Raw genomic sequence first — 27,314 nt, 5'->3', positions numbered from 1 at the left:
TTCGCAGTCAAGAGTCCAAAACAAATGTGACTAAAACCATGCGAAAAGGCATGGGATGGGACAGTTTGATGTGACAGCCGCTAGATAGGGGCGTCAGTGGGACAGAAGGGTAACCGCCCCATCCCCACTCTGGATTTCAGATTTTGAGGGCATTAAAGCAGTTTTAGAAATCTTTTTATAAGCAAAGTCCAACAGAACAAGCTTGAGGTTCTTACACCGAATAAATACGGAGAACATACATATGATTAAAATTGGAAAGTTGCTTAGGCCCAGTTTCCAGAATTTTAAGCAGGCCTGAAACTCGAAAGTAGAGCAACCTTTGGAATCCTTGGGCTAAAAAATATAAAAAAGAGCTATATAGGTCTATAACTCCTTACGATCAAAGGAAATTGATCGTAACTGATCAACTGATCAAAATCCGTATTTATTCGGTGTAAGGACTTCAAATTTTTATGTTGGACTTCGCTCAGCAAAAGGTTTCTAAATCTGCATTACTGCCCTAAAAACTGAAATTCAGGGTAAGAGTCGGATGACCTCTAAGCGAACGCCCCTCTCTAGCAGCAATTATGTAAAATTCTAGATTGTATCTTTTCATGTAGTTTTTCTTTCTTTCATCTCGGATTCGTGGTTGTAAAAATATGTTTTCCGTCGGTATAATCTTTTGGGCACACCCTGCATTTATTTAACGTAATTATGCATCATTGACTATGGCATTCGGAGCTTGACTTGATAATCATTTCCACACTGCAGCGTACACAATATAATGTTAATGTCTTAAATTTATGAGCAAGGAGGGGGAAATTAGTCCTTCCCCCCTGAGATACTACGTTCGCTCAGCAAAAGTGTACCTTTCCAAAAAGAAATGGACTTGGATCCCTTGTGCTCTGAACGTCTCATATCTAAAAATATTTTATTAGAACTGAGTTGGGCCAAATTTATCCAGCAATCCAAGTTTGTTCGAAACGCATAAAATTAATTTGTTTAGTTTGATTGATTACAGTCTTGCATCAGTAGCAAGATTATATGAAACAGAGCTTTTTGTTTAAAGTGTGATCCGAACCACAATTCTGAAATTTTACGTCGGATCTCAATCAAAGTCTATACAGCAAATTCCGACATCTCATGCCTCTACCCTCAAAATTTAATGTTAAAAGACCAAAAATTGCGCCCTGTAGCGTGGTGCATACATACAGACAAACGAACAAATTTAGATCAAATTGTCCCAGACACTGACGTTTGGCACTGATGTCACAATAAGTGTCACGCGACCTGCTGTGGCCACGAGAAATCAAAACATTCACATGGGAAGAAAGTAGTCTTCTGAATGGGGAGCACTTTTGACAATTTTCTTTCTCTGGCAGAATTTTTTACTAAAATAAAATAAAATAAAAATAAACATATGTTTAAAACAAGTCTTAAAAAGTACACGTGTTTAAAACATATACAAAATATGTTTTAAACAAAACAACCCTGTTTATTTCTGCTTTTTCTCTATATTATCTTAGAATGGTCTACTATTTTACTCGAATGGATAATTTTTTTTAGAATTCGTTTCCTTTTCACTATTTTTAACACTGATGATTAGACGTTCAGTCTTGATAGCTAGTTGCATGAACTTTCCTTTGTTTTGTTCTTTCGATTTATGCCTTTGTTATTTAAACATACATAGTTCGTTTAACTAGTTATATGTATATATTTCGTTCTTTTGGCACAACTGGACTCTTTATGTCTGTTTTTGTTCTTTAGTTGTTGTTTTCTTTTTCTTCCTGTCTGAAGCATTAGCAAAAGTGTATACTCTATTGTGGTGTGTAATAATGTTTTTCATTGTTTTCTGGGTAGATAAATTTTATTTTCTTTAATTTTTATTTTCTTTGACTATTTCGGAATTCCTTTTTTTCCTGATTATTTAAGAACACTCCATATACATAGTCCGATTTGAACAAAATTCACGTCACAGAATATGTTTATGTATGCCATTGTTAATTTGAAAGTCGTGGGACAATACTGCGAGTGTGATCGTGTGTGAATCCGTTGTGGTGGATTACAGTATGTCTGTAATGCCAGGATAACACTAGCGAACGTCTGTTGTGCAATTAAATTACTTAGATGGGTCATATAGTGAGGTACAAATGGTTGGGTAGTCGTTTCGCAGAATCGCTGCACACACAGGTCGTGACGTGCCATTGGTCGATTGATGGGAGACAGAAGTGTTCCCACACGATCCCCTACAACCTACTGGAAAGCACCTGCTTAGAAAGAGTATTCGAGCCATGCTTATTGATGGGACGGCATCCGCCAGTTAGAGAAGACTGCGAATGAAGGCAGTAGAATTCAGCAGTGAGAGTAGTTTATCACGGACACCGTGACGGCCGTATATGTATCCGTAGATGTATAACTAAGCGAGAAAATTGAACATGTTTTCTGTGGGCTACAAGAGGCTATATTCCCCTTGCCAGTGATCTTCATTCAGTTGAGTAAGACTAATGTATCATCGTAAATCATGTCCTCCGACCTTATATGGACATTTTACGGACCCGATCTTCCAGCAGGATAACTCACGTTTCTATAACAACAAGCATTAACATGTTTTATTCTGACCAGCTAGTCACTCGGACCTAAGACTTACCGAGCACGTTGGAGACAGTGCCTGGCAACAACTATCGCCCTACTGGGCCAAGATTTACAGCGAGCGTAGGATACCATACTCTAGACAAGCATTCAGTATCTGCATGACCGGTTACAAACTAGAATAGCTGCAAGCGTGGCTACACATGCTGTTAATGTGAGTACTGCTTTTTTTGAACACCTTGTTTCATCGACGGGTGCTGTGTTCGGATCACTAATACTACATCTTCTTATGTACCAGTTCCTTCAGTTCAATTTGGTTTTCTTAAATCTGTTTTCATCAAGGTGTATTTTTTATACTTACATTATATGTCTTAGTGGTGACATTTTGTCTCAGCATGATTTGTAAACCTTGAGTATATCGTCCCTTTCCGGCATTAATGCAGTAAGCGACATTTTGAAAATTTTACAGAAGAGCCGAAAAACTGAAATTTTGATGATTTTTCTTGAATAACTTTTTTGTTTTCTGGACTATTTTCGTAAGAAAAATATAGCTAATATAATTAAACAAGCTCCGTCAAATAGGACAGTGACGTATATAATAGCTTAAAAATATTCACTTATTTTGGCGCTTAATTCACTTTTGCTTACAAAATTTTTAACTAATCAATGCTTCAAACGACATTCATTCAAATGTACTAATGCATTAAGGCACACGGTGTCATAGTGAGATTGCGTTAAGCGACATTTAGGGGGAAAAATAAATGGTAATAAATTGCTGATTCATTAATTGAAGAATGTTAGTTGTATACAGATCGGTAAAATACTGAACGCTTCTTGAAATAAGCTGCTTAAAATAAATTTGGCAAGAAAAATACTTTGGCTTACCTCTCCTTTACACGTAAAAAATAATCTAATCTTCTGAATAGTTAAATTAATAATAACTGACACCATTATTTAGTTTTCTCATTTATTTTTAGCGTTTTATTAAATAATAAAGCTTAGAATATTGCAAATTATTACTGATTTGTTAAGCTTACTGATACAATGAAAATTTGTATAATTCATTTATTAAATAAATGCAAATTGTCGAAACTTCACAAAACTGTAACTTTATCAATTTTTAACTTTGCAAGAAAAAATAAAAAATGATGACAACGTGTTTTAATCTTGAATTTCTTCTTCATCTTCATCTGTCTCAGGGAGGGTATCTTGTGCTTCTCCCGTGTGTGGCAACTGCTGGTAGAACCCGTGTAGATGCTTTGGTAGAATATTCTGATTACACAATTTGACAAGATCCTGGTACTAGGCCTTACTGATAGGGATGGCTGCTGCATAAAGTCTGCTTGGCTGCTTTTGTCTTGGTGAGCGAAGTTTCAGTGCAAGATACACTGTGTCCTTAGTCATTGAATACTTAACTTGGCAAATTCGCTATTTTTTGAAAAAGTGATAACTCCCATTTTTCAGAAAGGTTCCCCTGACTCATTTTTCTTAGCACTGAAGAATTTGGGCTGCCAAAGTTGACCAATTTCTAAAAGAACCATGCTTCCATAATTCATGGATGTTGCTTTGTTCTTGCCATTTTTATGACGGTAATCCACTCGGATGGACTTTCAATTTTTTGATTATGAGATGCTTTCTCAATTTGACTATGCATACTGTCCACAGGCATATATGTGTGACCCGGTACCAAATAATTTATATGGATTCGTTTTAAGTTTTTGAATTTTTCAAGTTCATATTTCAACATGGCCAAAATATTTCTATTTTGGTTTTGACCGGCACAGTTATCGCAAAACAGGATTACAGTTGAAACATTACCTCGTTTGTCCACTACATCTATATATCTCGAAAGGATAGAAGCGATTTCATTCTAACCTCGTTTACCTTCGCTCTCGCCCCATACATAATTGTTCTGCTTTTTGATTCATATATCGAGAGATTGTATACGGAATACTTTCGTCTGTAGTACAAGAGCATGGAATCGCCATGAGGTACGCTCAAAACTTTCTGCAAATCGAAACTCCCGACAAGTGTTCCTTCCTGACTACCACTTACTCTGCTGTTTTTTGAAACGAGCCGTAGTTGCTTCTTCATCTTCAATATGTCGCGTGTAATCAGCCTTCTCTTCTTGGGTTACGTCTGTCTTGTTGGTAAAGGCGATACATTTCTGGCACTTGTCCTTTTTGTGTCTATGAAACCCAAGGTTGAATTTTGAGTTAAATATATAACGAAAAACTCTTTCACTCACAGGAATATTTCCTTCTTCGTTTATTCCATGTAAGATAAATCGTATAGAGATAAGTGACGCTTTTGAGAACCTTGGGAAGATATAGCCGTGTTGTTTTATTTCTACAGTAGTGGTAAAGCACTACAGGAAGTCTTTGAATGAATTCAACAACGAGCTTCACATCTCGCTCGGATGTCGCATTGGGGCGAACTGAGTGGTGTTCTCGACCATCAGGTTTTGCTGAGCCTTCAGTGGATTGTGTAACAGTGTAATTCACAAACCTTTGTGAGGTATCTAATGTTGAGAGCAAGAATTGAAGACAAACTCTTCAATAGCCTTCACCTTCGTTAATAAAATACTGAAAAGATTATGCCCGTGGGCTCTCACCACGAATCCTCCTTTCTTCACTGGAACTGGTCTGGTTGCTCTTAAGATCCAATTCCTTTGATCATTCGGTTTTAAAGACCAAAAGTGTCTAAATAAGGATTGGCGCCTCTCTTCCGTAATATCAGAACATTTATATGGGCAAGACTTGCATTTGTTTGCTGTACAGTATTTGTTTTTTCTCCATTCTTTCTTGCCTGTTTCTGTTGAAAGCTTGGCCACTTTGCTTTAATCTTGTTTTCTCTTTTAGAATAGTTTCCTTTTTAATTCTCAATCTCTTTTCCCCTACGATGTTCTTTTCTGGTGTAAAAGTAATCTTTCTACTTACAATTTTCCTCCGTTTCCTAGCACCGCTTTCCTCATTGCAACCATCACCTGAATTCGACTATCCAGCTGAATTTCCTGAAACCCTTTTTCTCTTAACATATAATATACCTAGGTATATTCATTTGAGGTTGGTGTTTTGTCCAACCAATCTATTGAGTTTTTGGAAGGACAAGCCTGGTTAAATATATCATCGTCAGAGAAATAGTCTAAATAGCTCAGTCCCAAATTAGTTCTTTTTCTCAAGTTCTGTTTCTCAGCGAAATAATGTTCATCTCTTTCTCGATTCTTTTCTAAAGTTCCCTTTTCCTTCGAGTTTAGGGTCTCTTCCTCTACTGCTGTCTCCCGATGTTTAGGTTTTCTTCCCTTCTTCATTCTTTTCCTCATTGTGGTTTAAAGTCTTCTCTACTGCTATTGTCTCCTGATACTTGTTTGGGTTTTTCTTCCCCTCTTCAGCCTTTTAATCATCCGGGTATAGGGTATCTTCCACTGCTACTCCCTTCTGAAGCTGGTTTGGGTTTTTCTTATCTTCTTCAGCCTTCTTCTCGTCCGACTTTAGGGTATCTTCCACTGTTACTTTCTACTTATGCTTGATTGGATTTTCCTTTCCTTCTTCAGACTTGTTAACATCCGGTTTCCAGGGTATGTTCTACAGCTACTTTCTTCTGATGCTTGTTTGGGTTTTCCTTCCCTTCTTCAGGCTTGTTCTCATCCGGGTTTAGGGTATCTTCCACTGCTGCTCTCTTCTGATGCTTGTTTGGGTTTTCCTTCCTTTCTTCAGCCCCAATTTTCATGATCTCACTCTTCAAACAATTAACTATATTGGAATATGACCCGTTTGGTACCCTCGGCTTCATGACTTGTTTTTCAACTTGCTGTTTGGTTAGATTAAAATCTTCCTCCCACGGGAGAACTAAAAGCAGAAAATAGCAAAAAATGAACCGATCTAAAATGTGATAAAAGTAATATTTTTTGTAAGTGGAGTGCGAAGTAGTAGTTTTAAAACCTTTGACTAATAGTACCTCCTGTCTACTAAATAAAGGTGACTTTTGAAGTTGGCAGAAATCTTACATCCATCAAATAAATTAAGTAGCTTTGATTTCCATTGACCTAAAAGGTCACCTATAAGTATTAGCACCTTATAGTGTAAGTCGAAGCTTTAGGAAAATATTACTCAGCTATTTTTATCACGCTCTTTGAAATCGGTTTAATTTTTATATAATTGACATTGACAATTTGTTACCTGGCCGGACGGGTAGGGGCAACTTGCCTGCCTGCCAAACAGCATCGGATAGGTCGAACGTGAGCACGAACCTTGTTCTAGCCGGTCATCCAAACTAAGGATTTCCGTGATATTCTTCAGTCGTAACAGGCGAATGCCGGGATGGCACTTCTGTAAGGCCAGAGCCGCTGGCTTTCCACATCCTTGCCCTCTATTCTTCTCCAGTCTGACCCTTAGTTTCCTAAAGGCCACAACTAGTTGACATTGCTAATTAGTTACTAAAGGCAACCTTTGTTAACAGCTAGATTTTATATGCACAGAACCATCATTACAATAGGAATAACCGCCATCAAATATCGATAACACGTAACGTCCACGTCATGAGCAGGTAACATAGAGGACGCGCACGGCTACCGAACATAATAGAACGCAGCTGATGCCCATTATGGTCAAACAAAATTATGTGAGTAAATTTTGACTAGCGCAAACTGTTGGAGCACAAATAACTGCTGCAAGTACACCTAAGACAGTCGTACTTGTGGGATGTTCAAGCGCTACAGTGCTCATGATTTTACCAACAGTGCTCATGACGGTCAGTCATCCGCCAAGCGATCACACTTGGATCAGGTACGTACGGTGGGCAGAAAATGAACAACGAATAGCACTATGGTATCTCACCACAGGCGTATGTCAATGGAGGAATTGACGCACCAGTACAATGTGGGCCAATAAATCCTACAACAAATTTCAACCATGACCATGTGACATACCTTACATCGGTTAGGGTAACAGCCGTAGACCAACACTATTACAACAACACAGAAATAACATAAGGCTGACATGAACAAAAGCAAAGGGATCATTTGACTATGGATCAATGAAAGAAGGTTATCTGCAGTGGTAAGTCTCGCTTTTCACTGAACCATGTCGATGATATTGTTCGAAACAGCATGAGTAAACATCTCCGGGTTGCAGCATGGTAATTCCGTAGGACGATGACAGTGCTGTTTATTGTCTGGGTCTGGGAAGTGACGCACAAGTATTTCATACTCGATTAAACCTTTCATGGCCCATACCTCCAAGTCCAAGAGAGCAGCGTCATATTCTAGCAGGAGAACGGAAGGTGTCATCGGGCTGCGTTTTTTACATAATGGTTGGAGGAACATGAAAATGAGTTTTCAATACTACCCTGATATCCAAAATTGCCAGACTTAACCCTATTAAGCATGTATGGAACATGCTGTGATGTTCTGTGCAATGTACTGCACATCGTCCAAATGTGAACCACTTGTAGGAACTGCTGCAGCATAGATGGCTTGGACTGAACCTGCAGAATACAAGGAGTATACCTTGAGGAATCTGTTCATAAGCCTTTGAATGCTTTGATTACCCAGAATGAACACGCTATTAGATAAGTGTCCCTAATGTAGTGATCGTTTAGTCTTAGTGTATAAAATAATCATTCCTAATAACTTGTCAACAATAGGAATATTTTATATAACATGTTTACTGAATTTTAACGACTCTTTCACCATTCCGTAAGCTGAACAGTGTTACCTAATGCAAAAAGCTGCGCTCAAATAAGAATTTTCGAAGATATTAGTGGACAAACATAAAATAGGCCTACATGCACACATAGAGGAATCCTAAAAAATGAATTATTGAAGTCCTACGTTATTTTCAGTGTGTGAAACCGGGATATTGTTCTGCACCTTTCCATTTAAGTGATAGGATGTTTAGAACACACTTTTTGTAATTGTTCATATTTTACCTTGACTTTTATCCAGTTGTACACAGGAAGTTTATTAAACACGGAAAAACATGTTCACGAAACTTTGATATTCGTTCATTAAGCAGAACAATGTCAGGCTTTTCAACGAGGCAAAGTTTAAACTTCTAAGACCCATTGATATTCTTAGAAAAATCTTCAGTCCATCACGGTGAATATCAACCCATGTATGTTGATAGTAGTTCCCCAAGGTCATAGGCGTATCGATCCTAACAACAAAGTCTAGGATGGATACGGTCATGTGGGGTTATGGAATGCTCCATCAAAGGGGTCCTTGTGTAATTGACATACTAAAATTAACTGTAAAACAATGAATAAATAATTTCTAATAGTTCTTAATATAAACTTACTCAATAGGAAAAACAACATATCAGTTTAAATGTATATTTCTGACTTCAATGAAAATATTTGTGGAAGTGGATGCAACTGGTAGAAATTAATGTCAACAAATCATAATTATTTTCACAAATTTTGAATTTTGTAGGGATTTTCTAGACTTTGGTTTAGGTAAGGATTATGCCCCCTAGGCCCGCTATTTACACCTAAGCTACACCTATTTACACCTGAGTTTTCTTTTCTGCCCGACAACAATTACCATTGTTAGGCTAATATTCGTACAATGCCGTTGCATGTACTGTCTGGGAATAGTTTGTTGTTTAGGATTTTAATTCTACTCGCAGAGGCGTTGTTGTGCTAAGGTTAAGTAAACATAAATTTGCTTTCCCCCACCTATTGTTGAAAAGGACGCATATGTACAATAATTTTACCATTCTCCCTGAAAGCATTAAAATAACACCGACTATTTAATACACACCACTATGGAATTTCTGTTCCTATTTTGTTGACAAGTTTTGAAATGATTATATTTATTATAAATGTAAACGAAATTATTGATTTTAGCCTACTATTTAGTGAAAGGGTGTTAAAAAATTGATATCTGAAACCATACAGTAAATGGAACGGAAACAATCATTGTCAAAACTTGCTAAAAGTTGCTTCAAACCTTACCATTGTTTTCCCCTTGCATGGTCAATACAATTGTCACTTTCAGTCTACTGGGAAAAATGCATTAAACGCCAAGCGTAGAACCTCTTAGCTCCTTCCCCCTTACTTGCTCGCAACACACTATTTTTTCCCAATAGGCGCTCTGAAGTCTTGTAAATTGGACGCTTGTGCAGCTTTGAAAGTTTTCGCCGAAGAACTTCTGCACCGAAATATGAAACCTTAAAATGTATTATACGACATTACACACTCTTATTGCAAGTAAAATAGCAGTAAGTAGCTATAACAATATTACCGTTTACTTCAGAAGTGAGGCTGAGAACCTCTTACGTATATTTTTAAGATAGCAAAATTGCTGTAAGGAAAAGTATTTGCTCTTAGCAGGTAAATAGAACTGCAACAAATACTGGAAATCATTGATATCATTACATCAAAATTGTTTCAAGCGACTCAGAACCAACTTCAATCTGTCGCTTACTACACTTTTGCCATGAAATATTGTAACAATCATGCTCATACTACATTTATTTGCTCCAAGCACGAGAATAATTTGGTGTTTGAAACAATCTAGTCTACAAGCTAGTTTCTTCGTTTCATCGGAAACATTTATGCAGTAAATACAAACGACGGAGTGTTACATACGACATTTTTGCCTTCAGCAAGTCTAATTACATCCGTGTAAGCGACATAGCTATCTCGGCAACGGTTAAAGATAGAAACATGGCGATTAGACCATTCGATGCGCCTTAAAATTCTGAGCCAGAAACTGCGAAAAAGTCAATTTCGAAAAAAATGTCGCTTACTGCGTTAATGCCGGAAAGGGACGATATATGTATATAACCATGTATACATATATACATGGTTATATATATGTATATAAACCTGAGTATATATGTATATGTATATATCCAGCTTACTTGATCCAGCTTAGTCTATTCTATGTCTATAATCGTGATTTAGAGAACGTTTTGAGCATCTCCACCATGTCAACCTGACTTGTCACTCCTTTAAAAACCTGAGTGGAATGTAGCCTTAATTTTGGTAGAGCGAATCTGAGCGAACCCAGATTGGTGACATTAGCCTAAGGTACATCCTAAATTACCCTATCTTGCTAATGTTTTTAAGAACACATCTATAATGTGCTTAGAACATAGAGCTTGGGGTTTCTCCACCACTGTTTTGAGACGGCAAAACAGAACCGTAGAGTTAAATAAAAGAGACTTATTATCACAAGAGATGGCATGTATTCTGTTTAAAAATTTAGTGTGTGAAGTGTGTGTTTGTGTAGCGAAATATAAGTTATGTAAATTTAGGTGGGTGACCAATTCCCAATGTATAAGTAGGAAAGGTTAACTGGTTCATACCTGCAACTTGATGACTTTTGACCTCCAATTTACGAAAGATCCACTCTGCGTAATGCTGCAGTCTTCGAAGTATTTCAGCACCAAATCCAGTTTACTGATTCTCGACGACACGATTGTTAAGTTATTCTTGGAGTTCCAACATGTCGCTAATTGTACGACAATAACTGTTATTGCTGTTCAGTCTCCTGACTGTTGACTGCCTACGAACTCCTTCACTCCTTCAATCCTCACTGAGTTTTGACCAAAAAGACTGGATTATTTATACAACCAAAGATGCGTGCATTACAGCAATGGCTTTCAAAATTCGGGTCAAAATCATACACGTGCATATGAGATTTTTCTGAAGAAATTTGCGTTAACCAATTTCTCTTAAAATGGAGCGTCATGTCAGCACTCTGCATTTACATAACTTACATAACGCTGTCCGATGCAGTGTGTTGCTGTGAAACATGAAATTACAAAAAATGCTCACAATCACATAGACAATTTACATCATTTACATTCGCAGATTATGTTTTCAGACATTACACATACTATAACCAAAACAAATAATCTTTGAGAATTCTTACAATTTAAAATTAAAATGAACAGTGTTTTAAATTAACAAAATGAATTTTCAAGATCCCTTGACACAAGCAATACACAAAACAAAAGCGCGGTTTCAAAAGCTAATAATAAATTCATTTCTTACCTTACATAGGGAACTCTCCACACCCTCAGCACTAACAACTGTCTCATTCGCTATTAGTAGTTTGCTCCTCGTGCTTGGAGCTAAGAAACCAGTTTTTAACATGGCGTCGTAGCAGTAGAAAGCTTTATGTGACAAGTTGCCGTTCGTGCACGGCCTTATATCTACAGACAAAGAGAAAAGGGGTGAATTTTACAGGGAGATGAAATTGAAATTGGAAAAGTATAGTTTCGTTGAAGAATGCAACTCATATGAAGCCACATTCCACATCAAAGACAAGATGATCAAGCATGATGTCTTCATTTGGAAACAGATCAACCACTTCCTCAATGGAAATTCAAGATTGTTCTCCAAAAGTCAACATTTTCCGTGTGGTGTCTCGCGAGAAAGTACACTGCCCACTTTTCTTCACTGAAGCAACTGTGACTGGCAACTCATTTCCAGACATGAAAAACTGACGATTACATTCTACAACAGAATGAAGCTTTCATCCATTTTTATTGGGAAGTACGAGCGATCCCAATTGAGACAACAGCGTTCTCCCTTGTCCACACGATTCGCTGTATCTTACACCACCACCACATTTATATACCACCATAATCCACGTCCATTCAGGAACGTCGTTATTGGATAACGCATGTAGTGAGAGAAGAAATTTGAATGTTCTAAATGGTTTGTGTTGTGTGATCTAGGAGGCATTCATTTATGGATTGCTACTGCTAACGATGTATATGCTGACTGTGTTCGGTAAGAAATAATACCTAGACACTTCACAAGTTGTATCACAAACTTATCTAACGAGCCCCTAGATAAAACGACCAAAAAAAAAAAACGACGTGCAAGCAGTCCAATGCCGCTCATAAGGTAAATGGGGAATAACAAAGTGAAATAAAGATTTGATCAATATACTGTGAGATGGTGTGGTGAAAGTCCACGAAAGAGATAGAGTAGCAGTTAATACGCTACGTAAGTGCAGTCACTTAGCAAGTACAATATTCAAGTTGCTGAAACTGCTTAATATCAGTTTGAGGTTTATTTATCGAACTATTAAGCGGTGACAAACTCGGTACTATTGATAACAGAGAAAGACCTGGTCGGCCTCGCACGCTTCATTCTCCGACAGTGGTCAAAAGACTGCGAGAATGAATTCGCAAAAATGGTGATCGAAACAAAAAGTGTGGCGCATTACATAAAAATCTCAGAAAGCAGTTTGTCTGGTGTACCTAACGAAGGCTTAGGACTGCGAGCGTATCGTCGTAACACTAGTCAGCTCTTAACACGGCGGCTGGAGACAATTAGGCTGAAAAGAGCAAAGAACCCTCTCTGTTGGCACGCATCGCTGGGCACAAGAATATTCTCTTTACAGATATGAAGTTTTGACGGTTGAAGAGAAACTAAACTAAACAAACAAAATGACAGGGTGTAGACTCACAGCAGTAAGGAAGCTCGTCAGATTTTCGTCGTGTTCAGAGAGGATATCATCCTTCATCTGTCATGATGTTGTTGGGTGTGTCGTATTGTGGTGCTACAGAAGCGCATCTTTTTTAGTAAGAATATCGTAACAAATTATGAAGTGGAAAAAAACCTCTCTAAAGCAAGTTGTAAAACCCCTTAAGCAGGCCATGTTCCGAAATGAACATGAATATTCCAGTAGGACTTCGCATCTGCACATCGTGCAAGGATAACGTTTCCAAGTTCATTGAGTGTAAAAACTCCTTCCTCAAGTCCCATTTTGAATCCGATGTATTACAAACTGTGGGTCGTTTTGGTGACTGAAGTCTGCTCTTCAAGACACCGAAATTTGGACAGCCTAAAATATGCACTGAAGCGAGACGTGAGTGCTGCGATTGATGACTGGCCACACCATTTGAAGACATATGCAAAAGCCAGAGGAGATAACTGAATAACTATTAGTAGTCCTACGAAATAAATAAATTAGTGAGTTTTCATGTATTCCTATTTTTCTTTCTGCTATACCCGTCTAATGTTGTAATAGAACTTACGAGTTGACTAGGTGCGTATGTATGTAACTTTTCAAACCGTCGTTCTAATGCGCAGTCCCTCTATGTATAAAATACAGTTTTTCTGCAATTGAACTCTGTAAACATCCTTTTATTTTTGTTTTGTATTAATAAATATGTGAATAATTCAATTACTGTTTATTTGTCATAGCCAATAACTAATTAATGTGATCCAGGCAAATTGAAAATAAAAATAGGATCGGTTACAGTAAAACAAGTTTTCTGTAATATAATGTAGTATTATTTCTACCTAAGCTACTTTGATTCTGTCATATAATTCAGTTGTATGCATTCTAAATGTCAGTTTGTGCAATATCAATGTTTTCTATTTTTATCTGAACTCTTGACATTGTAATAGTAAATATAATTATGTTCGCATGTAATTATTCTAAAATTTAAGGTTGGAATATCGTAAGCAATTTGAAAGTAAAACGTAATTTATTATTTCCATTGATATTTTCAGGTCATTGATAAATGCAAATATGAATTTGAAGATCTTAGTAAAGTTGAAAAATTTGAACTATCTCCAGAGGAATATAGCAAGAGATCAGGTGTGTATAGTGATTGAAATTTTGAGTCCTTTTTCGCTGAAATTACGTCTTAAGTAGTCACCAAAAGGATCCTATTAAAATTATTTAATGGATATAGAAATTTGTATCCTGATCTGTGTGTCAGATCATGAAATTAGAGTGCACAATGGCGTAGCAAGAAATAGTTTACTAAATATAACTAACTTTAGAGTGGCAATGTATTGATTCCAGCGAAAATATTTTCGAGTGAGTTGAGTGTATTCATCGTTTTTCGTACTTGGAGTTTTTGAGGAGCAGCAATGGCCTTCGAAAATACTTTTGCTTGAATAAATACGTTAGCATTCAAAGGTTAGTCATCATTTAGTTAAGAAAACTATGCCAAACAGTTTCCATATTTCGAGAAGACTACATTTTAAATATTCGTTTCACTATTAATTGTATAGTTTCATCTATTTAAAAGGAGGGAAAAAAAAGTGGTTTTAAAACCACAGATGGAACTGAAAATCTTCTCCATTATTCTGTAGTTATCGCTTCCGTTTAACCTCTTAGAGAGTTAAAATTTAAAACTGTTACCTTACATGTTACATGAAATTATGAACTGTTTCCACCGATCTCCGAGGAACTTTTGTACCAAAGGAGAGCTGCCTTGCCTAACGCTTTAAAAAAAATAAATAAATAAATAAAAAGAAACTTGGCTGCATATTACTACTTTAGAATGGCAAGAACTTCTTTGGTTACTTTGTATTACCTGCGATGCATGTTAAGTCACTATACTTTTGAGATTATCACTTTTGATAACTGAATTTAAACAAATCGACCCCAGGCATTGACAAGCTTATTAGGATCAGTTACATATTAACCAGAAACAGTAATACCAAAAATAACATTTTTATTATTCTTATTAAGAAAACTCCAAAATTTCTGCGGATTACACACTAGACAACTTCGACATTAGACATATATTTGCTCTGTCCCATGGCAAATTATTTATAAACTGTTTTCTGTAATTAGCAAAGGCAATTTAGATCTAGTCATCTTGTATTTTCTGTGTACCTTCTCTTTGGGCTCAGTTACAGAAATAAGTTTCCTTGAATACCTAGTAGGATACTTCTCAGTTTTAGGTTTATATATAGGAATATCTTGTTCATACTACATATTAGAGCGTTTTCGACAGCTTCAACAGGTAGGTCAACATTTCAGCTAGTAATGCATCAGTCTAGTCAACTTCAGTTAACTCATGATATAGTACCAACTTATCACCCCTATGAAAAGCAAATCTAGGTGAAATTTCACCATCGAGTGTGCAAACCCGTTTAAAGATAGTATTTCAATAGATTATTGAAAGGAGTCGGGTTTTGCAATAGGTTCCATTTCTTTAATAACAATTAAATTAAAATTAGTGACAGCCAGATCAAGACTGGAAACACTCGAAATGACATCGAAATTGAAATCATCTAAGAAAGAAAAAAAAAAAAAAGGTTTAAATTTGGTATAATAATGTATATAAGGAAGGAAGGCACTATTAGCCTAATTGAATTTAGATATATTGTAATTACCAAGTATTAAAATATCATACTCAAGAGGATTAATGTTCTTTAAAATGTTGTCAAAGAAATTGTCCAACACATGAAGAGAAAAGTTCGGATGAAGATAAGTGCAAAGTAATAGTAAGTTCTTACTAGCTCTATTAGCAAAATCCAAAAGAAGACATTCACGAAATATTTCAGGATCTATTTTTCTAACCACTTTTAATGTTTCCGTTGACAGCACATCCAGGACTCCACCTCTTTCACAGATGTTCGGTTCAAATACTCTTTGTCAGCTCAAAACAAGTATAAGTATTAGGAAAATAATCTTCACTTGTGTAAATATCACTAAGCGAGGACTCAGTTACGACCGCAAGAAGTTCACAACGACAGAATAAAAATTGCTTTTTGATCCTAAGACCCCTTACATTCTGATAAGAAATTTTAATATTGTTATTTGATTATTTTTGCACTTTCATTTGAATCACGGAGTTCTTCAGAAACAGAATGTTCTTAACTTCCTATAAAATGGACCAGTAGGAATACCCCAAGGCCATATTTTCGAAACATTGATTACATTGAAATCATAACTCAATATGAAAAGATGAATAGGATTCATACTTTGTTCTCAATTTAGTACACTTAAAGGATTTGACATGTTCACATAAAATATCTTTAATATAAAGCATGAGGACTAAACCTAGTTACAAATAACGCTTTTTCTCTAGCATTTGAAACCAGTTCAATTTACGAAAATTTTTCTTATCCATTCTATCTAAATTCTGATTAACAATGCAGTTTATATATATATATGTATAGCAATTTCTTCCTGTTTTTAGACACAACTTCAGTCCATGTTCCATTGTTATTAACTGAGGCTTTTTCGACAACTAGTTCCAAATTGTCCTGATTTTGATTAGTCAGTATAAGATTAAGGAAATTTCCCTCATATTGATTTTTATTTAGCGTACAACCATTGGTACGGTCAGATTCACTTTCATGATTAAAGGAAACTTTATATTCTGACAAATAGGCTTGAGCTCTTTATTTTTATTATTTTTATTTTTTATTTATTTTTATTTTATTTTATTTATTTATTTATTGTCTTGGACCATCAATTTTTTGATTCTAATTTCGTTCAGAAAGATATGTTTCATATTAGTAAATGACATTTAAATTTTTTTTGAATGGCAACTACAGATGGCAGCTCATCTTTATTTGATATATTTACCCTTATTGCCTGAGATTCAGCCGTAGTTTTGACTCGTGATTGAGTCAGTTTATAGTCATTCAGAGTCGAACTATGACTCTTAATTGAGTCCAAATTAAGATACAAACCATAATTGTAATTGATATTAAATTGATGTGTTAAGATTAACTTAACCTGTTAATAGTTATTCATGCAAAGACATCAATTACCTTCAATATCCATACCAATTGCCACATTTATTGGGAAATCAGGGTAAAAGTAATGCTATCATATGATTTCAATAACAACGCAACAATTAGCCAAGTCTATCTTTTTATTGTGATTATGTTGAATTATTAAATGGTGGGTGGCTCTTACAAACATTACATATGATTAAAGCAGCTGACATGATTGTCTGGAGAAGTTACTGGACCATCCAGTGTCAAAGCAACAAATATTGAACATTAGTTTGAAACATTAACAGCTTCCGGGCATAAAAACCTACAGCTCTGAGGAATTTAATTTTGACTAGTACCGCTTGCTATGATTAAGCATAATAAAAATAAAAATCAAAAAAGTATCCAATTTACATTTTCCACTCCATTGCTGATACATCAATAGGCAACGACAAAACCATTTCCCGTAACTTCGGTGGCGAGTACAACCTGCACACCTGCCCGAATATTGAATACAGAGTGTGTTGGTCTCTTGAATGTGAACATGACAAAGACCAAATGCAAAGAGCAACCTGGTCTAATTATCAGTGGTTTTTATATACCTCATTTTGATTATTATCATTCTCTTGTCCTTCAAACCCAGGACTTTCCTAGGCTGTAAAATTTGTAGATCTGTGACGTATATCAGGAAGTCCACCTTTCATTTTTGAAGAAAATTTGTTAAATGGATGTTTTTCTTATATAAGTGTTTGGTTGTTTTTAGTTTGCTGATGGCTTTCACCAAGGATGTGTAATCACTCCTAACAATAGTTTACCTGTCCTTGTTGCTTTCGGATTGAATGCACTTGTCAACAGTCTGATGAGATTCTTTAATGAATAAAGTTACAATGTTACAAAAATTTTGATCAAGTCTCTGCATTCATGTAACAGTTTGCTTCATGTTAGTTTTTGCATTAATGTGATATTTTTTTACATTCATTGCTCTTTCTCCACCATAAATTCTTGCACTGCAGTCCGAACAAGTACCAGATGCTTACATACATGCTTACATAAACAGCACAATAAAACATATATAAGTATACACATATTCTCACCACCCCGGCTCAAGCGAATCAGGAAAAGGTGGAAACAAAATTAACAAAATCATAAACAAAGTAAGAACAAATTTTAATTCTGATTGTAATTTAATTTCTCTTAATTGAAGAACAGTATTAAAACTTAGCATATATTTTTGGTTTTGTGTGTTTCAGATACGTTAAAAGCGTACTTGGAGAAAAATAGGTTAGGAAAATATAATGAAGAAGAGCTGAAGAGACGAGAAGAAGAAAAAAAGAAAGAAGAAGAGCAGGATGAGCAATTAGCTAAATCTATCACTGTAGGTAGCAGATGCGAAGTTCACGTTCTTGGTAATCCAACACGACGGGGAACCGTAATGTATGTAGGTGAGTAAAATATACTTCCTAATTTAGTTTGTGAAATTTTGTATAACAATAATAGATCACGTAGTTTCTAGGATCTATTAACAAATAGGTACGTAACATTACAAAATGTGCACGTCTGTCATAATTGGAGAGACTAAGGATAAAACACACAATTTCAAGTAGTTGAATTTCTTACCAGGTTTTGCCTAAAACCTCAATTACAATCGAGCCAAAATCGTTAGATGCAAAGTTCTGGATATTTCAGTGCTAAAGTAGGCGCATTTTGCTACATAATAATGGAGTTGTAAGTATTTACTTACGTTGTCTGTATAGTGTTCACTTACGCAAGTCCATTCCGTTAAATTGAGGAAAAATGCAAACTTACACATGGGATGTCCTCTCTAAGTTGATGTACAGTAGAATAGGAAAACGAACAAATCTTTAAAAAACTGTTATCATAACTGTGTTAGCACTTATATGTTATGATCTGATTTTTGGCCAAACTGTTCCATACTGGAAGCCATCGCACGACGCACACTGACTCAACTTCTCTGCTCTTTTGGGATACAGAAATTAGTCTAACCCATTGCCAGGTCCATAAATTCCTACGTAATCTTAATTAAATTGCATTTCTGTCAGTGTATATTTTGGAGATGTACGGCTTCTACATAAATTTGTTGTGTATGCCGTTCAGTGTTTATATATACAGGGTGATTCAATAAGAACGTAGGGGCCGCGGTGGCTCAGTGGTAGAGCGTTCATCTCTGGTGCTTGGGGTCCTGGGTTCGATCCCAGCCCCCGCCAAGTGAACTTTGTGGTGGACAAACACCGTGTGTGTGGGTTTTCTCGGGTTCTCCCGTTTCCTCGCACTTTCTTCATTCCACCATTTCATTCATTATTCATCATCACCGTCTCCTTTAGCCTAATCGGCATAACCGTGGGACGTAAAACTCAAAGATTTCATTTCATTTCATTTCATTTCAATAAGAACGTACCATGCCTATATCGCATCTAATACTACACGTAGAGCCTTCAAAAAAAAATTGCATTACCAAATCGTATGTGTAGAATGCAATAAAAATAGTAGGGAGACCATTGGCGTCTCGTGAATACCTCCAACGGGGGGGTGGGGGCAACTTCAAAATTTGAAATGGAAGCAGATTGTGGGGAATATTCCCGGCATTCCCCTAAAATCATGAGCATTTGGAATGCCTCCAAATTCGTATACCGCATGAATGTTATTTACTACTGACACTTCCTACTACAATCACTCAAACATCATCACAATCAAACAGGGTTTGAAAAAACCCGGGCTTTTTTGAAAAAGCCCAACCCACCTGGGCCCATATGGGTTTTTTCGGGTATTTTCGGGTTTAATTGGGTTTTTTCGGGTTTAATCGGGTTTTTTCGAAATATTTCAATGTCTTTGGGGTAAAAGTGTTAAAATGTGATTTATATTTCAAGATTGTCATTGTCACAACTTGCAACAATTTTCTACTCGCTGCTGTTTTGAAAAAAATGGCCGCCATTTTGAAATTTTACATTCAATCGCCGAGAAAATCTATATAGCAAATTTAGCATATCTCGTGCTTCCACCGTCAAAATTTCAACTTAAAAGACTGAAAATTGCTCTTCGTAGCGTGGATACTCGCTGGTTTGAAAAAATGGTCGCCATTTTGATATTTTACGTTGGTATGCCGCCAAAATCTATACGAGAAATGTACAGTGTCTCGTGCTTGTACTCTGAAAATTTTAACTTAAAAGGCCGAAAGTTGTACCCTGTAGTGTGTGTGGTAGAGGCAGACAAACGAGTTGAGTTGGTGTTTAATGTCCCTTTCAGCAGCGAGGCTATATGAGACAGGACCTACTAATTAAGGTGGAATCCAAACCACATGAGCTCCCTCCGGGAAGCAAACCCGGGTCCCACGCCGAAGACGCGTACATTAACCGCATAGCCTGAAGGAGCTCGGCAGACAAACGAACAAATGTAGATCAAGTCATCCAGAAGCCTGACTGACATTCGCCAAATATGAATACCAAAAGGGGTCTATGAATTTAAAACAAAGATACAATTCATGTTGTATGAAATAAATAAAGGTTTTAAAATGTTTTATATGAAATTAACATCTTACAGCGTAAATAAACCTGCCATATTTTCTCCATGAGAATAGGGACACCTCAGATCCCCCCCCCCTCAACTTTCCAACACAATGCAATGAACTGTAGTTTGGTTATGAACAAAAGTATAATAGGCCGCGGTGGCTCAGTGGTAGAGCGTTCACCTCTAGTGCATGGAGTTCTTAGTTCGATCCCAGCTCGCGCCAAGTGAGCTTTGTGGTGGACAAACATCTTGTGTGTGGGTTTTCTCCGGATTCTCACGTTTCCTCCCACTTTCCTCATTCCGTCATTTCATTAATTTCTCATCATCACCGTCACATTGAGCATAGCAGGCATAACCGTGAGACTAAAAGATTTCATTTTATTTATTTATTTTTATTTATTTATTTTTTTTTTAAGAATATAATAGGCGAAAGTTCACTAAGCAGCAGCTGCTTTTCTCTGTTCGTACCCTGCAATTAATTGTACAGACTGAAGATGCTTAAAAACTTAAGATGTACTATAAAAATGCCTTACAGGAAAACAATATGCAAATTATTTAAATCAGTGGTACAATCTACCTTCAATATTCTTCGCGCGTTTAGCAATATTTATTTACATGGCTGTATTTGCCAAAATTACGTTCGTCAGTTTAATCTGATGGAAAGCTGATTTTTCTCCTTGTGTCGTGTGTAATTGTCAGGACCAGATTTACATTTTTCTCTAAGACCTGGACCAAAGCACAATTCTGTGCCCCTAGCCTCTGAAAAGGATTTTTTTTTTAATGTTCCGGAGAGTATTCGAGTTTCCATCAAGTGGCAATGGAAAAAGTAGCATTGCAAATTTCGTTCGCTATCAAGTCGAACAGGATGGTGTAATAACTTCCTCGAAACGGTTGCATGCAACAGCGTACTGTTCATTCACTAATTACAGGATTCCCAGCCAATGTCAGAATTTTTTGTTTCACTTTTCGAATAAGCTGATATTGATATCAGAAATGGAACGGAGTTAAAATACGGGACATTTCCCTGTCCCGACTAAATTTACGGGGACGCGGGACTGTCCCGTTTTTTACTGAACGTATGGCAGGCTTAAGCGTAAAATAAATAGTTTTATTGTTGAAGTATTCATTTCCGATCCTTCTGCGTTTAATTCGGGAATTTCCCGAGCACTTCTTTCACGGCGTGTACATAAAATCTTGCACTAGTACAGAAATTTGAACTCAGCACTTGAAATAGTAAGCGTTACATAGTCTTCGGAACCCCGAGCATTAAGCTTCTTAAATTTGAGAAGAATTTTTACGCTATTGCTGGTGTTGATTCTACAGAATGCTTATTTGAAAAGTAGCAACAAATGACTGAACTAAACTGTTATTGTTGGAAAACCAAATTTTAGTTGAAGAAACTTCTGTTTTACATCAAAGAAAGAAATAATACTAATAGTTTTACTAATGTATTTACATATGTACTATTAGTACTGGCACCTATGACCTTAAACCCGTCAAACGTATGAGTGATAATGTCCTTCGGTGTCGCCAAGTCGACGAGCACACTATTCACGGAAAATATTTTCTAGAGTACAAAATTGCTTATTTTACTTCAAATAGGCTATAAGCATAATCCATACATTAATTTGTTGTATAACTATCTCAAGCTAAGGTAAGTTTTTTTTTTTTTTTTTAATCATTTAGTGCATTTAGTACTTTATAAAGGTCTTATGTTGAATGTTGTTGTATACCTTAACGTGAAAGCCTGTAATTCGCCCAAGGAAAGTCTAAAATCTGATAAAAATCACTTACAATGTGATCACCTTAGTTGTACCAATAATATACTAACAAATAGGTCAAAAACCCAGGTGGGTTTTAAAGTGGCGGGTTTTTTCGGGCTGGGCCCACTTGGGCAAACCCTGCAATCAAAGAGGTTTCACTGCTTGTGGAAGTTTCGTATTCGTCCCGTCACGAGCTTGTAATGCACAGGGGTAGTAGAACTCAATGCACGACACCTTGCCCAATACACGGCCCACTTTAACTCACTGCAGAGGTTAATCACTCTCGGACTCTACACGCTTGTGTTACCTGTTTTGTTTACAGCATCGCTCCTTCTGCCCTCTGTCTGACAGCAGCGATCGCCTGTTCGAGGCCGCATAGACTGTGTCTTGAGCAAGGTCATGTACATGTTAGCTACTGGATCTACAAGAGTACCACCACACAATCACTGACAACGATAAGTGAGTGTGCTGTTCGAAACAACGACAAACAAATACGTTCATATTGTACGTACGCACACAAGATACATCGCGCGTCCACGTCATTGTGGGTCTGGGCTACCCTTGGCTTAGGCCTCGAGTTAATCCTGCAAAGGCGTCGGCGATTGTTTGCCAGGGCATGGTTTGCACGTACCATCCCGGCATTCGCCTGGTGTGACTGGGAACACCCTCGCACCATCTGACTTTCACCTAGTAATGCGACCGTGTTGCTGCCAACGAAGAAGAAATATGCCTACGTGTTTCCTCTCGACGTTTCTCCCATTGTGCGCTTGTTTCAATGGAGGCACAAGCAACCCCTGTTTCCTTGTCAAATTTTGCAGATGACCCCCGTTGGAGATATTCACGATACGCCATTGGTGTCGCTACTATTTTTATTGACGGCCACACATACGATTTGGTAATGCAATTTTTTGTTTGAAGGCTGTACGTGCAGTATTAGCTGCGATATAGGCCTGGTACGTTCTTATTGAATCACTCTGTATATGTGTATATATATATATATATAGCGAGGCGAGTCTGCATTAGCGTACAGGCAACATAAATTGAGTATCACTCTTTTGGGAAAGAGAGACCGAAAATGAAATGAAAGAAAAAAGAGGAACATTGTTTGTTAAAATATAACTTTCTTTCATTTGTCATGAACTAAAGTATTACTTATTTATGTAAAATGAACATGTTTGGCTTTGTCTTCCCTTTCATTACTAATTTTCGTTCAAAGAACTGTGTTCGCTCCCTTGTTTTTCTTTGAATCTTTTCAATCATGGTTAATAGTATGTTCTATGTTTTGTTTCTTGTATTATTGTATCTTTCATTACGTAACTGTTTATTAAAATTAGATTGACAATGGCCAATCACAATAGTAGTAATTTATACAGCCTTTATTGACTACAGGGCTCAGCGCAAAGAGTGAAAAATGTATGACTGCCTGGAAAGAACTTGATTTGCATAGTGGTTAGCTCACCGGCACAGTAAACCGGAGACCTGGGGTCATTTTTCATTCCTTGAATTTCATTGAATTTGCACTACAGAGGAGTTGCTATCGAAAAATATAGGTTGTTTCCTTTATTTCCGATATGGAAATACGAGGCGCATCCAGAAAGTAAGTTTTCCACGCGTCCCATAGCTAGGAAATCTATGTTGCGCGAAACGACTGCATGCACGTGAGAGAGTAAGGTCCTAACATGGCGTATGCGCCAGCAGAACTTCCCTAATTCTCTCAGTAGCGTCGTGGCAGTGATTGAAGATTGACGTTCCTATTCCAGCTCCCGCCGCGTGTGAAGTGCGAACAGTGATAAAGTTTTTGAATGCACAGGGCATAGCACCGATTGAAATCCATCGTCAGCTGTATCGTTGCAAAAGTGTCAATGCTGACCCTGTGCGCCTTGCGTTGTGCTCTAGGGTCAGTTGCTTCAACACAAAACTTATTGATCAACAGGCACTCCGTGACAGTGGTGTGCAATGAGGAGCGGAAAATCTGCAGAAACTGCTTGCTCATGCCGTTAGGCCCATGGACCTGGCACAGCTAAGGATGGATTTCGATTGGTGCTATGCCCTGTGCATTCAAAAATTTTATCACTGCTCGCACTTCACACGCGGCGGGAGCTGGAATAGGAACGTCCAGCTTCAACCACTGCCACGACGCTACTGAGAGCACTAGGGAAGTTCCGCTAGTGCATGTGCCATGCTAGGACCTTACTCTCTCACGTACACGTAGTCGCTCTGCGCAACATACCGTTTCCTAGCTATGGGACGCGTGGGAAACTTACTTTCTGGATGCGCCTTGTATATAGTTTAAACGTCATCGATGTTCATTAACCCTCTAGCGCACTATCATGGTCTGAAAAACTTCTCTGCGTGTTGCATTTCATATTTTTCATGTGGTAAATGTTCATTTTTAAGCTGAAAGTTTTGTGAAATTTTTGAAAGTATTGCTATATGCTTTCTATAACGCTATATGATAAACCTACTAACGAGATATGACTTTGGAAACTCCATTATTTTTACTAGGGTTATTATGCAGAATTAAAGAGTGATGTAGTGACTAGTTGGAGACAGATGTATACTTAGTGACTGTACGTTGTGAGAAGCTTAGAAATAAAATGACATCTCAATCGGAAGCTCAATACGTTGGAACATTGGTTGCAAAAGATTTATGTATTGATCGCATCTGTGTCAGTGTTGTCGAAATTAATAAAATACAAGTGATATTGCCAGTAGTACGACGATTCTTCAGATTCTGATACTGCAGAAAATACGGGGCCATTACACATTGAAAATGGAAATCAATGTTCTAGAGGTGGTCGTGTTTGGTCATTTACTTCATCTAAGATTTCCCAAACTAAACATTACAATATTGTGCGAATAGCTCTTGGATACGTTCCAAGACATTCCCTGGATATGCAGGACGATTGAGAGAACTAGACCAAAATTTCACACGACGTTTAAAAGGTATCGGAAAGTTTTTTTAAAGTTAATGAACCAATGTTCGGAAATGTTTAGTTTTGTTTGGGAATGAAAATGGGGCGAGAGCGTGAGAGAATTTATTTTAAAGTAATCAAGCTCGAAACCGATTAGTCCCTAGAAAGTCTCTCTCTCTCTCGCTATATATATATATCGTGCCAAAAAAGTGTGAAAACGTTACTACACGAGAAACACTTTCGCTAAATGCTTCATCAAATAAGGGGAAAAGTTGGGAAGAACAAAAAAGTAGCTTTAAAGTGTCCATTCTACGTGTACCTTAATATCGTATAATCATATTAATCCATCGGTGTGTGTGTATAAATTTTAAAATTTTATTTACTCACATTAAAATGTAAAAAATGAATAACGATCTCTCACATCGCCAAAGTGCAAAATATGAAATAGGATTATTATTCAGTGCCGGATATATACAGGGGCTGATTAGGCTTCTATATAGACGAGTTTGAAGTGTTCACTCATGTGATAGTCCGTTCTTTCACCACTAGTTTCCAGAGGCCGGAAACTGCACACCTTACGAGAAGAAAAGCAATGTTTTAGAAGTCTAAAGGCACAGTAGTCCATTGGCACTGTTCACTGGGATGTTGGTGAAGGAAATAGCAGGGGTCCTAGCTCCCACCCGGTTTGTGTCAGCTCCATAGTGACGGATGGGATTTCGTTGTAAATATCCGACAAAACATGCAGTATTGATTTTTACATTGGTGGCACTCGACGTAACTCCACAATTTTTCCTTAACAAATCTAGCCATCCATAAAAGCACATGGATAACTTTCGGTGCACTGACGAAGTAAATTTCTTTATTCCGCCGACACTTCTATACGTGATTGCTCAAAATTACGTTAGGTGGCGCTCGTACAGCTTTCTGCAGTTACTTTTCCGTTTCACAACATGACTTTCAGCGCAAGAATATTTGCTTTATGACCCACCTTGAGGCATATCTTTTTGTGAATAACATTCTCGATGGTTAATTGGGACACATGAAACCGGATGCCATAACACGCTGTGTCGGTAGATTCTCCAGTATCATCAGTCTCGTTGCGCTCAACATCGGTAGCTTAGTTGGTTCTGGAATCCATTTCAGATGTGATTTAGTCGGCAATACAGAGTCCGAGGCCGATTGCGCTACATATCGTCGTACAACACAGTGCGTTCACAGTAAAGCGTACGTCAGCAAATCTGTGCTCGTAGCAGTTCAACTATGATGAACAACTGAAGTGCGCATCGAAAAATGTTACAATGTAGTTTTCACAGAATCGATTCATTTTCGGCGTCATGAATTTCGGACAGCAACATTCTTTGCTAGCAGTTGCATCAGACACTACGTCTTTGTGATGGAACTTTGAGTTTCTGCCTTGTGCCTGTCCCGTACCGTGTTCTTCGCGTTGTTTCTGTATAGAAGTCTGTCAGGCTCTGTATTGATATTGAGTTCAAGCACAATAGCAGGAGATTAAGGTACATTCCTCGTCTAAATGACTGAACATTAACCTGAAGAATGTAAAGTGTGTAGCTGGTGTGCGGAAGAACTGGGAAGACTAGAGTTAGCGCACCAGCAAGGTAAAGCAGATGCTCGAATTACTTTCTTTTCTTGTCATTTGTTCACTCTGAGTTTTGTTTAGATGACTCAGAAAGTTTACTGCATATAAACGATAATGTACTTACAAATTATTCTGGTCGTTGCATAGTACTGAAGGAAAGCGTAGTGCTAAGATTTAAGTTTTCACTAAGTGCCTAGTCCTAAAAGTAGGCTAATACAGTAAATATTTAACAACGAAATTTATTATTATTATTATTATGAAAGATAAGCGCACTAGAATTCTAATTTTATGTTATTTTCAATTTTAGGTAAAGTACATTTTAAGCCAGGATGGTGGATAGGAGTTAAATACGATGAACCTCTTGGTAAAAATGATGGGTCGTAAGTAATTATTTTTCATTTAATTTCTTGAGAAAAAGAGGCAATATTTCTGAATTAGTTCTTTTATGAAAAATGATAATGAATTTAGAAGCTACGTAAAAAAGACATAATGTTTGTGAATTAATTT

At 37.1% G+C, this 27,314-nt stretch overlaps 1 protein-coding gene across 1 annotated transcript in view; it reads left to right on the top strand.

Moving 5' to 3' along the window:
• The window catches only part of Tbcb (tubulin-binding cofactor B), a 51,197-nt gene that overhangs the window by 16,951 nt on the left and 6,932 nt on the right, over window positions 1–27,314 (top strand). Inside the window, exons 3-5 of the mRNA XM_081758924.1 lie at window positions 14,053–14,140; window positions 18,261–18,452; window positions 27,115–27,187. Of these exons, the coding sequence (XP_081615050.1) occupies window positions 14,053–14,140; window positions 18,261–18,452; window positions 27,115–27,187 (353 nt within the window). The remainder of the gene's footprint in view (window positions 1–14,052; window positions 14,141–18,260; window positions 18,453–27,114; window positions 27,188–27,314) is intronic.

The sequence above is a fragment of the Thermobia domestica genome, chromosome 5, assembly GCF_964235325.1.
Source record: "Thermobia domestica chromosome 5, izTheDome1.hap1.1, whole genome shotgun sequence".
Lineage (NCBI taxonomy): Eukaryota > Metazoa > Arthropoda > Insecta > Zygentoma > Lepismatidae > Thermobia > Thermobia domestica.
This window is presented reverse-complemented; position numbering and strand designations above follow the sequence as displayed.